The 14,614-nt window shown below is 46.7% G+C and overlaps 2 protein-coding genes across 5 annotated transcripts in view; both read right to left on the minus strand.

Moving 5' to 3' along the window:
- Positions 1-416: 416 nt before the first annotated feature.
- On the minus strand, positions 417-1,898 carry LOC137786432 (serotonin N-acetyltransferase-like). The gene is made up of 3 exons (XM_068578331.1): positions 1,695-1,898; positions 887-1,041; positions 417-785 (listed from the first exon to the last, which is right to left on the minus strand). The coding sequence occupies exons 1-3, from the start codon at positions 1,849-1,851 to the stop codon at positions 417-419; spliced, it is 681 nt and encodes a 226-aa protein (XP_068434432.1). The 5' UTR covers positions 1,852-1,898.
- A 2,643-nt stretch (positions 1,899-4,541) lies between these two features.
- Positions 4,542-14,614, minus strand: part of LOC137786387 (myosin-10) — a 46,070-nt gene continuing 35,997 nt past the window's right edge. For all 4 annotated transcript variants that reach the window (XM_068578244.1, XM_068578243.1, XM_068578246.1 and 1 more), the window contains 26 exons: positions 13,158-13,351; positions 12,769-12,890; positions 12,545-12,614; positions 12,250-12,410; positions 12,051-12,159; positions 11,829-11,960; positions 11,524-11,730; positions 11,276-11,413; positions 10,918-11,041; positions 10,610-10,781; positions 9,644-9,856; positions 9,394-9,538; positions 9,089-9,295; positions 8,629-8,733; positions 8,384-8,536; positions 8,041-8,289; positions 7,716-7,928; positions 7,423-7,635; positions 7,172-7,333; positions 6,950-7,078; positions 6,709-6,797; positions 6,200-6,323; positions 5,892-6,100; positions 5,693-5,801; positions 5,345-5,517; positions 4,542-5,080 (listed from right to left, as the gene is read on the minus strand). In XM_068578244.1, the coding sequence (XP_068434345.1) occupies positions 4,927-5,080; positions 5,345-5,517; positions 5,693-5,801; positions 5,892-6,100; positions 6,200-6,323; positions 6,709-6,797; positions 6,950-7,078; positions 7,172-7,333; positions 7,423-7,635; positions 7,716-7,928; positions 8,041-8,289; positions 8,384-8,536; positions 8,629-8,733; positions 9,089-9,295; positions 9,394-9,538; positions 9,644-9,856; positions 10,610-10,781; positions 10,918-11,041; positions 11,276-11,413; positions 11,524-11,730; positions 11,829-11,960; positions 12,051-12,159; positions 12,250-12,410; positions 12,545-12,614; positions 12,769-12,890; positions 13,158-13,351 (4,076 nt within the window). In that variant the 3' untranslated portion in view covers positions 4,542-4,926. The remainder of the gene's footprint in view (positions 5,081-5,344; positions 5,518-5,692; positions 5,802-5,891; positions 6,101-6,199; positions 6,324-6,708; positions 6,798-6,949; positions 7,079-7,171; positions 7,334-7,422; positions 7,636-7,715; positions 7,929-8,040; positions 8,290-8,383; positions 8,537-8,628; positions 8,734-9,088; positions 9,296-9,393; positions 9,539-9,643; positions 9,857-10,609; positions 10,782-10,917; positions 11,042-11,275; positions 11,414-11,523; positions 11,731-11,828; positions 11,961-12,050; positions 12,160-12,249; positions 12,411-12,544; positions 12,615-12,768; positions 12,891-13,157; positions 13,352-14,614) is intronic.

A 14,614-nucleotide genomic window follows, 5' to 3' on the forward strand; every position in this document is an offset into this window, starting at 1 on the left:
GCTAAAGCCCCTAATAGAGCTGCAGGATGGTTGAGCAGCTAAAGCGGCGCTGACGTCCATAGCTGCGTGGAGAGCCAGAAAGGTGATAAGCAGCAGACGGATTATGTCCCAATGTCTACACAAACACAAACACAACATCACTGCAACTCAGTGACAGTCAACACTCTACTCTGGGGAGGGAGGGAGGGCACACAGGAGACACAAAGTGGACTAACACATCACATGTCAGTATTGTACATTAGTGTCTTTATTGTGCACAAAAAGATCATCACACAGGAGAGAGATGCAGATTAGAAGGATGGGGGGGGGGTGGGGGGGGGCAGTAAAACAACCAGCAGCTGCTCAACACTGAGAAACACCTGACACACCCTGCGAGAGAGCGCGACACTGAAGCTCAAAGACATCTCGCCGGCGCGTCACGCGTCGACGTGTTCGTCCGTCTTCGCCAGCGGCAGAGTCAAGGGATGCTGCGGGAAGCGGATCGCCTCGCTGTTGCGCCGCATGTAGGCGTGGCCGCTGATCGGGTACCACATCTCCGTGAAGGTCAGGTTGGCCACGGTGATGGCGCAGCGGCCCAGCACCTTGAAGCCCGACTTGCGGTAGAAGGGCACGAGGACGTCCTCGCACATGAGCACCGCGCGGCGCACGCTGGGCAGGCAGCGCAGGTACTGCAGGTAGCGCCACAGGAGGATGGGCCCTTTGCCCTGCTGCCGGAACGTGCGGTGCACCGCGAGGATGTGGATGTGCAAGGTGGAGCCGCGGGGCTTGTGGAGGATCAGCGCGTCCTGCGTGGAGGGGGCAGAAGAGGTCGGACATAAGAAATGACTGGCGCGCGCGCGTCATGGTCAAGTGTGATACGTTTGGGAGCGCGCAGGGCGCGTCTTACTTCAGTGAGTCTGTCCTTGTCCCAGAGAGAGCCGATGATGAAGGCCACCAGCCGGCCCTCCTCGAACCAGCCCATGGACAGCTCTGGACACAAGGTGAGGAAGTGACGCACCTCGTCCAGGTGGAGGGGACACTCACCGGATACTGAGATGAACGCTGAGAGGGAGGGAGGGAGAGAGAGAGAGGGAGGGAGAGAGAGAGAGAGAGAGAGAGAGAGAGAGAGAGAGAGAGAGAGAGAGAGAGAGAGAGAGAGAGAGAGAGAGAGAGAGAGAGAAAAGTTAGTTTGGCACTACTTTTTCAATGATTTGGCAATATTGTCTTTTTAAATATTCATGCCCATAAAACCCTTTGAATTTGAATTTTAGAAAGAGAGAAAGAGAGAAAGAAAGAAAGAAAGGAAGGAAGAGAGAGAGGGAGAGAAAAAAGGAAGAGAGTAGGAGATATGAAAGAAAGAAAGAAAGACAGAGAAAAAGAGAGAGAGAAATAGCTTTCATACGAAATAGTTTGGCACTACTTTTTTGTACAATAAAAGCGACGCAAATTACGGAATAAATATTCAGCTCGATGTTGAATACATATTTAACATCTTCATGTTGTGAATACAAGAATACTTATTGAATTAAATGCACACAAAAAAAGCTAATTGCATCTTCTGGAATAAGATATCTCGACGTGCAGAGACTCAGGACTCATTGCTTCCTTCCCCCTCAGTGGGGAAACTTTGGATTCACAGACACACACATTTCCTCTTCGTGGCCGAGAGAGAGAGAGAGAGAGAGAGAGAGAGAGAGAGAGAGAGACTCACTCACCTTCTCGCTCGATCTCAAAGACGCTGATGGCATCCTGCGTGTTGAGCGGCCGCACCTCGCTGGCGGGCAGCGTGTGTCTCCTCTGGATGCCCGGGGACACCGAGGGCGTTTGCTGCATTGGTTTGACGATGAAGGGCTGCGAGCCCACCACGGACATCACACACTGCTGTCGCGCTCCCCTTCCCGCAACTTTCTCCTCCTGACTCCTTCTCCCCCCTCTCTCAGCTGTCAGGCCCTGCGACGACAACAGGATGGTTTGTCTCTCAGTATTTATAGGATAAGCTTCCCCTCCGGCTGTGATCCGCCAGCTCATTTGCATTTGAATATTTGATGTGAATGAATGAAGTGGGGGCAATTTACTGAACCCTGCAATTACCTGCGGTTAATTGTTGCTGTTTGGTGCTTTTTTGTGTCTCTATTGACAGATAACAACTACTTTTCTATAAACCATCTCCTGCATATTTATAGCATTTTTTTTTTAAATTTTTGCCACGCATGCTTGCAGGAGGCCCGCTGATCCAGGATCAGCACACGTCGGGTAAAAGTTTTGGTAAAGTGTCGCCAACATGTTAAACAGGTAAAGTGCGTGGATTTAAAGACGCCACGGCGCAGCGGCCTGCGTCACATGCGCACGTGCTTCTCCCTCCATTCAAAACATTTGCCCCAGTGTGATGGGTGACGCGCCGGGACACTTACCGGAGGACGTGGAGGTGTTGCTGAGGCTCTGCGGATCCGACCAGCTCCTCTTCTCTCTCCCTGCTGCCGGCACACAGCTCTTCATTATGAGGTGATTATTACTATGAGTCACACGAGGAAGGATTACACCTGCACAAGTTGTTTCGCATTACCGACACGTTGTGTCCTCTCGGGCAGAGCACACATGACCCGCTGCCTGCGGCCGCCATGTCGTTTATTCTGCCCTCCTTTATTTAACTCATCATGACGATGATGATTGAGTTATGGACAGACACGTGAAGGTGTGAGGTCACAGGTTTGAATGAGTTGCTCTGTGAGTTTGGGCCACATTTCTAAAGAAGTTGCCCTGCAGGTGTTTCTTGGTCGTGAGGATGGGAAGGAGCGACATAAATCAATGATTGAGGCCACATCTGATGCTGGGGGAGGGTTCACAAAACATGTCATGGTATAGTGTGTCAAGAAACATGTCAATACAAAAGTTAATCTACAGTATGTCAAGTCAGATGTTTTTTAAAATGAAGACACAAAGTACCATGATATGTCAAACAAGACTGAAAAAACAAATAGTCGTGTAGAAACGTCACACAATATGAAGCATATGATTTATTTTGTGTTATGTGTTTGGTTCAGTGCAGTGGTTTCTATCTGGTTCTTGACTCAAAGGGTCACAGGATGAAACTGAAAGGTTGTGATTCATGACAGAAATCTGTTTGATTTTATTTAACTTGTCTCTAACGAGAGGCAACATTATCCAATATCAGCACAAAAAACTATTTAAATGAACCTACATGTCTCTCCTGGTGGCAGAACCGTCCACAGACATGCAACCGAATCTTAAAAGAGGAACCAGTGACTATAGATGTTTAATAAATTAACTACAATATTTCCACCTGAAACGTAGTAAAGTACAAAGTACAATAAAATCACTACTAGAGTTCTCGTGTAAATGTACTTAGCAACTTCCCAGCACTGCTTTTTATAATCTGGATTTAAATGAATGGACACACACACACACACACACACACACACACACACACACACACACACACACACACACAAACACACAGTGCATATCAATGTGAGAATTGAAGCAGCGTTTCCTGGGAAAACGTTCCTGAAGCGTCGGGTCGTGCTGACATCATCAATGTGATGACTCAAACACTGAACATGACATCATCAATGTGATGACTCAAACACTGAACATGACATCATCAATGTGATGACTCAAACACTGAACATGACATCATCAATGTGATGACTCAAACACTGAACATGACATCATCAATGTGATGACTCAAACACTGAACATGACATCATCAATGTGATGACTCAAACACTGAACATGACATCATCAATGAGTAATTCAATGAATGGAGTGAGGACTCAGGGATTTGGGCTCCATAGACTTTAATGCATCTTATGGCTCCTAGATAACTCAAACTGTACATGTCATGATAATTAGCATAAAATACAGCTGATCAATGTGCAATACTGAGCATTTTGAATAAGAATGGAGTTTATACTGTATACAATAGCAGAGATATAAATACAGTGGGTGTCTATAGGATTGTTTTTAAATCTTAACTCAAAAAGTATAAAAGTTATCAATAAGAAAAGTCATAGCACCCATCTACAAAGAACGCCCTCACGGTTTGACATGTCAATCATTGCGGTCACATAGAAACTGTAGCAGGACGTAGAAACAGAATATCAGCCCCCCCCCTCTAAATAAGCTCATTACAAATGTCACCTGTAGAATATTGAAGTTAGGCGTGGCTCAATATATGAACAGTTCATGTGGCATAAATGGGGTTTAAGTTTCAAATGAGTGGGAAAGAAAGGCACAGAAGAAGTAAGCGAAGGAACACGAGCGTGATCGCTGCTTTCGGCTCTCGCGCCCCGTAATTACAAGTCAACGCTGACCTACTGTCGAACATCATCGTGAGAAAAAGAAACCTGTCAGAGGAGCAACGTGCGTCAGCTCCCGCTCACTTTTCTATGTTCATATGCGAGCAAACAGAACAATGTGAATGAGGGGCATACCGGAGAGTGATGCAGGGAGAAAAGTCAGAAAGTTGTTTTGCTTTCATAATAATCTGTTCCGTTCTAACGTTGCAACACTATTATTTTAGCATTTGGAAACATTTTCAATTACGATCATTATTTTTTTAATTAACGTGCATTAAAAAAAAAAGAAAGGACATCCCTGCCATCGGGGATGCAGCTCATCTCTCGTTCATCTTACTGAAGTTGCTGATACATTATACAGCCTGCAGCTTGAGGAGGAGGGCAAGGCAGAGCCTCTCAGCACTTTAAAGAGAGCGTCGGGTCCAACTGCTGGTTCGTGCTGAGGTTCAGGGTGGAGGAGTGAGGTCAGCGATACAGGTGTTTAGATCATGCTGCGTGTGTTCGGCTCATGTCTGTACGGTCGGTTTTCTCCAGAGGGGCAAGAAAAGGGTCCATATTCGAGTTGGGGAGAAACAAAGCGTTGCTGTAGGGACCGAGCGGCGGAGCAAAGGTCGAGGCTCCTCCCTCTCTACTCGGGCTGAGGCGCCGGAGTCTCATTGGCGTTGTTGTCGGTGATTTTGTTCTCCAGCTCGTCGTCAGACAGGAGGTCCAGGGAAGTTCCCTCCACCTGGAGCGGGCGTCGGCCGGACCGACTGGAGGAGAAGCTGATGGGGCCGCCACGTCTGCAGGGGGGAGAGGACCAGAGGGAAAGGGAAGGTCAGTTACAAGCTAAATGTTTCTACTTCTCTCCATGAACTTAAAGCTGAACTCATTCCCTCAGTGTTCTCCTGCTTTAATGCTCCGAAATGCTCTTTAGGCACCAACTACAACTACTGCCTCGCGGCTGTATGTCTCCGGCTGTCCAACGTGGCATGGCTTCATCATGGTCAAGGGCATAATAAAGTCAATGCGGGGGCGTGGAACAGCTTTCATCTGCTCCCGCGTACCTGAGGCGGTTCTTGAGGGTGTGAACCTCGCGGCTCAGACCCTCGCTGGCCTCGGTGGCGTCGTCCAGCTCCCGCTGCAGCTTCCTGCGCGAGGCGTTGGCCCTCGTGGCCTCTTCCTCCGCCTCCTCCAGCTGCCGCTTCAGCTGCTTCATGCGCGAGCTGGCCTTTTCCACCTTCACACACAGACACAAAAATATATCTATCAGCCATGATCGGCACTTTAAAGTAACGTAACTGGAGAATATGAGAAGGAAAAAATACCAAAACACGTAAAAAAAACAGTGATGGATCTCTTTGTGGGGTTAAACTATTTCTGCAAAACTCTCAGTGTTAATAAGTCGGACATACTTGTTCTTTAAACTGGTCGGCATGGCGGCGCTCGTCCTCCACTTGCATGCAGATTTCCTTCAGCTTCTTCTCGGTCCTTCTCACGGTCTTGTTGGCTGCCGCTCGCTCCCTTCAAGTGAAGAACGAGTGAAGGTTAGAGGTGAATGTCTTTGCATAGTTTAGCCTCACGGTTGATCTGGGCGGTGTGTTGCATCCTCACTTGGCCTCCTGCTCCAGCTGTTCCTCCAGCTGTCCTATCTTGGCCTCCAGGGCGGTGATGGAGGCCTTGAACCTGTTCTTCACAGAGCCCTCCAGCTCGCCCAGCTTGGCCCGCAGCTCCTTGTTTTGACGCTCCAATTGCTGGCGAGCGTTTTCGCTCTTCTGGCCGGTGCTGCGCTCAGCACTCAGCTCTGTCGTCATGGTGTCCACCTGAGGCGCAGCGAGGGAGGGGGCGAGCGAGCGCCACGTCATGAGTACAAAGATGTAATATTATGGGGAGAAGAAGACGATGAGTGAAGAAGACCTCACCTGCAAGGTGGTCTTTCTGAAGCGGTCGTTGAGCAGCTCCATGTTGCCCTGCTCCTCCTCCAGCTCCTCCTCCAGCTGAGCGATGCGAGCCTCCAGCCTCCTCTTCTCATCCATCAGAGCGGACCTGACGCACACACAAATACTCGCTGATGCTTTGGTTGCACATATTATGGAACTGGATGATCTTTTGACTAATTTAGGCTCTGCTGCTTTATCTCCTTTTTCATAACGTCCCCTTTTTCTCTCATGTTATTTCTGTTTTTTTATTTTCTACATTATGAGGACTAAAAATAGGCTCCAGGTTCAGCTTGCAATTTTAGTAAGAACGGTTCACCTGCCAAGTATTCGTTTTTAAAAGAACACGCCTTTTTGCAAACAGTTTACAATGACGGCTTCTCTGACGGTTCAGTGTGATAAACCAGCTGGCCGGTCAGGTTATGACCGGATTAAAAGAAAAATAGACATAGAAGTATCTGTCGACAGATACTATGGTACAGAATGTAACTTACTTTCCAGAGGTGCTGTTTGAGATGTCGTCTTGCAGCTCATCGCGTTCCTGCTCTGCGTGGCGCCGAGCCCTCTCCGATGCTGCCAGGTCCTGCAGAATAAAAAGTCAGTGCTTCTTCGTGTATCATAATGCTGAGGGAGACCGTTCAATACTTATCGTGAATATACAGCAAATACAAAGCATGAACCCTAACCATGCACAGTGGCTACTGCGTGACACAAACTGTCTGCACTGTCCTGTACCTCATGAAGCTGTACAATCTCAGCCTCCAGACTCTTGAGTTTCTTCTCATTTTCCTTGGATAGAGCAAAAATATCATCTCTAGAAGCGCGGGCGTCTTCCAGCTCCCGCTGGTAGTCCTTCATCTGCGCCTGCAGGACAAAACACACGGCGGAGAACGGCTGCTTAATGTATTGCTTCGACTGGGAGTGGTTTGAATGGAGATCCAGACATCAAATCCGTACCTGTAACTTGCGCAACTGTTTGATGGCCTCGTCCCGAGCCTTGTTGGCTCCCTCTATGTGACCTTCTATATCCTTCAGATCCATCTCCAGCTTCTTTTTGGCAGCTACAGCCAAACCTCTCTGCTTCCTCTCGTCCTCTAACTCTGTCTCCATCTCTCGCACCTGAGGGGGAGCCAGCACAGGTCGTTAGTCTGGTGGGAGTCAACTGTTGTTGAAGTGCTGCTTATGTCGCGCGCAGTGCGACTCTGCACCTGCTTGACCAGCGCTCTCTTCTTCTCATCGTTCTGGTCGTCCCGGCCCTGCAGGTCCCTGTCGTACTGGGCTTTCATGGCCTGCATGTTGACCTCAAGACGCAGCTTGGCGTCCTCGGTGCCCTGCAGCTCGTCCTCAAGCTCCTCCAGCTGAGTCTTCATCTCCTCCAGCTGCTGCTCCAGAGTACGCTTGGACTTCTCAAGCTCGTGGACCTGACGGTGAGGAGGTGACTGGTGAGAGTGCCGCTCAACTGTCCCAGCAAATCAAACGTGTTATTGATACGAGCACTCACGTTCTTGCCCACGTCGTCCTTGGAGCTCATCAGATCTTCCATTTCAGCACGAAGCTGCTTGTTGACCCTCTCCAGCTCCTCTTTGGCCTCCAGCGCCTCGTCCAGCGCTCTGGTCATGGACAGAGCTTTGGTCTCCTTCTCCCGGGCCTCGGCTTCAGCGCGGTCACGTTCTTCAGCGAAACGAGCCGAGATGCTCTTCTCCTCGGCCAGCATCTGCAGAGGAGGACGACGTCAGGGTCAGCATTTTATGAAAAGGATATTTGTATGTTAAATTATTAAAAAAAACATCCAAGACAAGCTTATATCTCAAATAAAGCGTGCTCACCTGGTCAAACTTCTTCTGTTTCTTCTCCAGGTTGGAGACTATCTGTCTCTGGTGATCCAGGTCTACAGTTAGATCGTCCAGCTCCTGCTGCAGACGGGTCTTTGTCTTCTCCATCTTTTCAAAACCGATGGTCTTCTCCTCCAGTCGCAGGCTGGCCAGCTCAAAGTCCTTCTGCAGCTTCTTCTTCATCTCTTCCAGAGCCTCTATTGTTCCAACATCGTCCTCCAGCTTCTTCTTGCTCTCTGACAGCTTAAAAAAAGAGAGCGAAAAAAGTATTATTCAGAATGAAAATCAACAGGAATAATATTTAACCATAGTTTCCGACAGCGATCACTAGTCCTACCTGAGCCTGTACGCTCAACATCTGTTTGTCTAGATTCTTGCGTGCCTCCTCATCCTCCTCCTGCTGCTCCTGCAGAGCGTTCTTCTCCTCCTCCAGCTGGCGTATGCGACTGCTGAGGTTCAGTTTCTGACGCGTCTCCTCCTGGAGCAGCTCCTACAAAACAAATATATTTGTCGGGTTAGTTTAATAGAAAGAATGCATTGACTGTGTACTGATGATTACTGCTCAGAGATACTGAATGTCACCTGCGTGTCTTGCAGCTGACTGTCCAGTCCAGCGACATCTTTGGCCATCTTGATACCCTTCCTTTCTGAATCTTCAAGAATGGCAGACACGTTGTCCAACTCGGTCTGGATGGAGAGGTACCACGGTTATCAACGCAAGTCAAAAGTATTTGTCGAAGATTTTAAAGTCACATAACTTCTTCACAGAAATAATCCAACAAAATAATCATAGACAAACTATATAGAATATATAACTTGGCATTCAGCTCTTCATTTGAACTATTAAAGTAGGTCAAATAACTAAATAAAAGCAGTTTATAAATTAAAGCGTAGGGTAAAGATGCAAATACATTTTTGTGTTTTGGCGATCTCATGAGGATGAGCATTAAGCGTCGTTTGAATCAGTGCACATTGCGACAAACGGCCGTAGTGATGTTGTGCAAGCCCTTCATGCGTGTACAAGTGTTCTCTATGTGTGCACCTGCAGTTTGTGTGCGCGGTCGGCCAGTTCTCCCTTGGTCCTCTCTCCCTCAGCGACTCTGGCCGTGAACTCCTGCAGCTGAGCCTCCAGTTTCTTCCTCTTGTGCTCGGACTCTGTCTTCGTCTGCTGCAGGCTCTTGACCTCATTCACCAGCTCCTTGTTGGCGCTCTCCTGGCTCTGCTTGGTCTTCTCCAGGTTGGCCTTGAACTAGACACGACGACAAACATCGGTGTGGTGAGATGACGCAGTGATGTCAGGATTGTTAATCCTGTGATATGAGACTGTAGATGGTGGGGAGGTGTTACCCTCTTGGCCTGTTCCAGCTGTTCGGACAGCTCTTCCAAAGCAGTGCCATGCCTCTGTCGCATCTCCTGGATCTGAGATTCATGGTTTTTAGTCTCCTCCTCGATTGTCTTCTTCAGCTCTGTGACCTCCTGCTCACGCTTGGTCCTACAAAGATACACAGAAAAGTCTAGAATATCCTGTTGACCTAATAATAATAAAACGATTGTCCAAAGGCCCCAATGTCTATTTATAAATGTATAAGTGCAGTACCTTAATTCCTGCTGGGCAGCGGTTGTATCAAGGGTGTCCTCTAGTTCAGTCTTAAGGGCCTCAAGCTCTTCGCTCAAGTCCCTCTTGAGCTTCTCTGCCTTATTCCTGCACACCTTCTCTGACTCGAGGTCCTCCTGCAGCTCAGACAGCTGCGCCTGCATCTCCCTCACCTGTTTCAGAGCGTTGTTCTTCTGGCTGACCTCGTCTTCACCCCTGTCAATCACCAAGAACATGGATCTCAGATGGCAGGTGGGCACACTATTGTGACTGTGATGGTTATGACGCCGGAAAAATAAAACCTTTGAGGTTATAACACACTTTGAGCTCAATCAAATTCAAAGTATGGATGTCTTAAACCAATTGTATTGTTCCATGCATCCAAAAAATGAATAGAAAATGGCTATAATTTAATGATTTGATTCTGTCTTTAAACTTTGATTTTCTTAAAACCTGAAAACTCACTGCAGTTTTCCATTAAAATATGATGCACATGAGACATTTTACAACATTATCACTGACATTATATGTCAGAACAACTTTTGTGTTAAAAAATATTGCTTAAAAAACAACAAGACACACATTCAGTCCCCTGAGTGAACTGTGTCATTGTGTAGAAAGTCCACTGGGTGGCGGCAGAGACACTGTTTCAACCAGCAGTTAACTAACGGTTATCTTCAATGCAGTGAGAGTCAGAAAATAAATACAGCCAGCAAGTCAACAATAACAAAAAGCTTTTACAAGATGATGACATCACTGCTCTGTACACTTGTCTGGAGTCTTTGTCAGTCCAATAAAATGCTCAATGTAAAACAACAGGTGTGACCATTCTGTACAGCTATGGAGCGCTTCTCTCAGAGTGACTCACCTCGTGAAGCAGAATCTCAGTGACTCAACATCACAACTCTAACGTCCATGTTTGGCTCACACAAGTGTTATGCCATACTCAGCTGTGCCTGTATCGCCTACCTGGACAACATCATCTGCTGCTCATCTTCTTTCTTCGCCAGCAGCACCTTCAGCTCCTCTGTCTGGGCCTGCAGCTCGCTTATCTGGTCCTGGAAGTCGGTCGTCTCCCCATCCAGCTTTCGCTTAGCCTTCTCTAGCTCCTGGCGGGTCTTCTCCTCCTTTTTCAGTCGCTCTAAATTAGAAAGGAGAGGATGCGGTGGTTTCACAAAACACCAATAAACGTCTTTTCCTTGTGGATTATCTCTGCGGGTTATTTTCTTCCCCACTTTACAAATCTATGAATTCAGTATTTGTCGTCACTCCTTTACCCTCCAGGTCGACCATCATCATCTCCTGCTTGTTCTTGACCTTGCCCAGGTTCTTGGCCTTCTCTTCCTCATCGGCTAGCATCGAGGTCATCTCGTTGATGCGGTCGTCCAACAGCTTCTTTTCCTAAAGGAGAGAGATGCAGGACGGTTAGCGCACAGCTAGCTTCTCAACCCAGCATCAACATATTCTAATGATATGAAACTTCTGCCTGTATCTTACTGCCCAGTGCAGAGAAAAGCCTCTTGGACACGGAGAGACCCTCCATCTTTAATTCAACCCGACCGTCACATGTTGACACAATACCTCTTTCAGTCCAAAACCCTCTGCTTGACTGTATACCTTCAGTCTGTCTCTCACCTTGAGGAATTTGGAGTTCTGGTCTTCTAGTAACAAAATGTCCTCTTCAGCTTTCTTCATTTTGGACTCAGTGGTCACTTTCTCCAGCTGCAGCTTCTGCCTGGCAGCCTCCTCTTCATCCAGCTGTTCTTCCAGGTCCTACAAGTATTTAATCATAGAAACAAACATATTTTTTGTATTTCAATCATTTGAATTGGCAATATTTTTTAAATATATTTCCAAGAGTGCAAGCATTATTTTTCAGTAACCTGGATATGAGACTGCATCTTCTTCTTCTCGTTCGACATGCCCTGGGTCCTCTCCTCTTCTTCCTCCAGCCGGGACTCCAGGTCATGAAGGATCTCCTCCAGCTCTTGCTTCTTGGAAGCCAGTCGAGCTCTCATCTCCTCAGCCTCCGCGAACAGCTCTGTCTCTGCCTGCAGCTGCTCTGCTAGGATGTTCTTCTCCTCAGCTAACTACATATCCCCCCCAAAAAACAAGTCTTAATTGGGCATCCTACAGAAAAATCTTCAGTTTGTTATAATTGGGTCCCAACATTGTAGTTGTGACTGACCTGCTGGTGTTTTTTCTCCATCTCCACCAGCTCTCCCTCCACCTTGGTCTGCTTCTCCTTCACCTTGACCAGCTCCTCATCCTTCGCCTGCATCTCCTCCTCCTGCCGGGTCACCTGCAGCAGAGGCTTCACCTGCGGGTGCGGATGAATGCAGATATTATAGAGGATTCATTTACAAGATTAGTGAGCTCGAGAGTCAAAGAACAACTAACACGGACAAACCTTGGTGAAGAGTCTCCACCACTGCCAGTGACGAAGCTTCAAGTAGGCAGCGCAGTTCCTCTGGAGAACCTTCAGAGCACTGAGCTGCTGCTGCTTCTTTGCAAAGGCCCTGTTGCATTAGAGGAAGAGACCAAAGACTCAGTGACACAACAGTAAAATCTCCTTTTTAAGTTCAGACTAACTGGAGAGCGACCCTTACTTGCGTGCCAGATACCCCCGGCAGACGGCCTGGAAGTAAATAATGATGTCAGTGATCTTCAGGTCCCTCTCTTCTTCCAAGTGGGCCAGGACTCCGGCCCTGAAGAAGATCTTGCTCTGACCGATACGGAACAGGTTGCCGTCCAGCTCCAGGGCTTTAATCTATCAGAGACATGGAGACGTTGAACTACTGGAGGAAACTGCAGGAAAAGCAGCTCGGTGCAACCTAAATGAATAATTCACAAAAAATAGATAATAATAAAAAAAGGACGCTTGTGCTTGACCCAAGTCCTCACCATTCTCTCACAGGCCTGCTTGCCGTCCATGAAGCCTTTAGGAATGGCGTTAGGGGTGAGGATCTCATACCTGGACATAGAGAGGAAGTGGAAAGGGAAAGACATTTTTGACTCCCTGAAACACTTTTATACACTATCTCTGTGACGTTCTATTTATGAAAATTCTGTTTATCTAATTTTATCTGTTTTATAACATACTACTTCAATTGATACTACAACGTTACCTCTGTCTGAACTCCTGGAAGACGATGCGGTTGGGGAAGCCCTGTCTGCAGATGCGAATCCCCTCCAGCACACCGTTACACCTCAGCTGGTCCAGAACCAGGTGAGGGTCCAGTTTACCAGCCTGGGGAAGAGGGGGAAGAATAAGAGATGAAGACGAGAGCGATGGTGTAAAGGTGATGGAGTAATACATTGGACTTAACCTTGAACGGGCTGCATTTCATGCTGCAAACATAATTGTTGATACAAATCAATCACATAATCTATAAATGTGTTGTGATTAATATATCATTAAGTTATAAACTTCAGCCTTGCTCGGTCAAGAGATTTAGTGGAGCAGTTTCTCAGTCCAGCAGGTAGTGAGGGTCACTAGGATCATCTTAAAACTCACCCTTTTGTCATGGTTTGGGATGATGCAGCGGACAAAGTTGGGGTTGGTGTTCCTCAGCGTGGCCATCAGCTTGGATAGCTGCTCCTTGTACAGCTGTCCCACGGTGCGGAACATGCCCTTCTTGGTCTTGTAGGCGGCGCCAAACGCCGTCTCATTCATGCCCGCCACCTGGTCCAGACCCACGATTCTGTCGACTGGTGATGAAAAACGATATGAAGAGGCATGCGTTAATGCAGAGATATTGTGGTGCTGGTTAGTAATGTGTGTCATGCTATTGACATGAATGTAGAAAAGAGAAAAGCCAATGACTTGTAAGTCTTTTATCTAAATCCATTGTGGATATTCATCCATAATGTTCTCAATAAAGGCTGAAGCCTTCAACTGAGCAGGATTTGCTCTTTTCTTATGTTGTGATAAGCATGAAGACAGACAATGAAGAGACCATCAGCTGCTTTTAATCTCCAGGAGACATAACATAAGCTTGTTTCTCCCTGCTAATCCCAAGATATGTAACATACACTAGATTCTAGAATATTGTTAAAACAGCTGCTGGACTAAACCTAAAATATAAAAATAGCGAACCTATTAAATCACAGCATTTAGCATCTATATTATGTATGAATAAATCAAAGCCAATAACATTGTGATGTAACAACATGATTATTACATGAATATTTTCATTAACCATGTGCTCAAATCAAGGACACGAACCCATTAAGATTTGAACTGTTAAACCTGCTGCAGTGGCTCGTCTGTTAATAAAAAGGATTGATGAGCTGGACCAGATATCTGGCGTGCAGGTTTCTCAGATATTCCATTCTCTCAGTGTGTATAAACACCAGCATTATCTAAGCAAGCAAGAGCTTAAACAAATTCTTCTTCCTGCTCAAAATTAGTTTGGACACGGCTATCTCTTTCCATCTGCTGCTGGCTCTGATGCTCATGCTCTGGGTTAAGCCTGTTGAAAGGTTTTTTATTATAACTTTATAATTTATCCGCGTATAGGTGGACTGCAATTGGCGGCAGCTCTGCATAGACTAAATATCTATTTAGTGGATTTTTTTTTTTAGGTGCGGTGACGTCTTCTTCAACAATTTCTTACAATCAGTCCAGTTTCCTTACCATTTCCTTTAGTTGGCCTAAAATGAGTTTCAATATCCATCTCCCCAAGTAAATTTTAAATTCTAAGATTTTCTTCATAATGTCTCAGGTGTTTTTTTTGCTTTAGTACAAAAAGGAAGGTCTTGCCTGACTTATCAATCAAACAATAGTTTTATATTTTGTATTTAGAGTGACAGTTAGCCACTAGCAATCATGAAAGAATGAAATGTCTATTTTTTTCTTTCTTAGCCATGCAAAGCCTGGAGGAGTGCACAGTGCAGCCAGGACAGGACAGGGAACCAATGCCGCCTCCAGCACAGAGGATGAAGAGAAGCCAGCGAGACACCGGGTTAAAC

This window comes from Clinocottus analis, unplaced genomic scaffold (genome assembly GCF_023055335.1).
Source record: "Clinocottus analis isolate CAN_PGR_092001 unplaced genomic scaffold, fCliAna1.0.p SCAF_16, whole genome shotgun sequence".
In the NCBI taxonomy this organism is placed as follows: Eukaryota; Metazoa; Chordata; class Actinopteri; order Perciformes; family Cottidae; genus Clinocottus; species Clinocottus analis.

Coding starts and splice junctions, on each gene's coding strand:
- LOC137786432 (XM_068578331.1), bottom strand. CDS start 1,851: ATGTCCGTGGTGGGCTCGCAGCCCTTCATCGTCAAACCAATGCAGCAA. Junction 1,042..1,694: donor CTTTGAGATCGAGCGAGAAG/GTGAGTGAGTCT, acceptor CCTCCCTCTCAG/CGTTCATCTCAGTATCCGGT. Junction 786..886: donor ACAAGGACAGACTCACTGAA/GTAAGACGCGCC, acceptor CCCTCCACGCAG/GACGCGCTGATCCTCCACAA.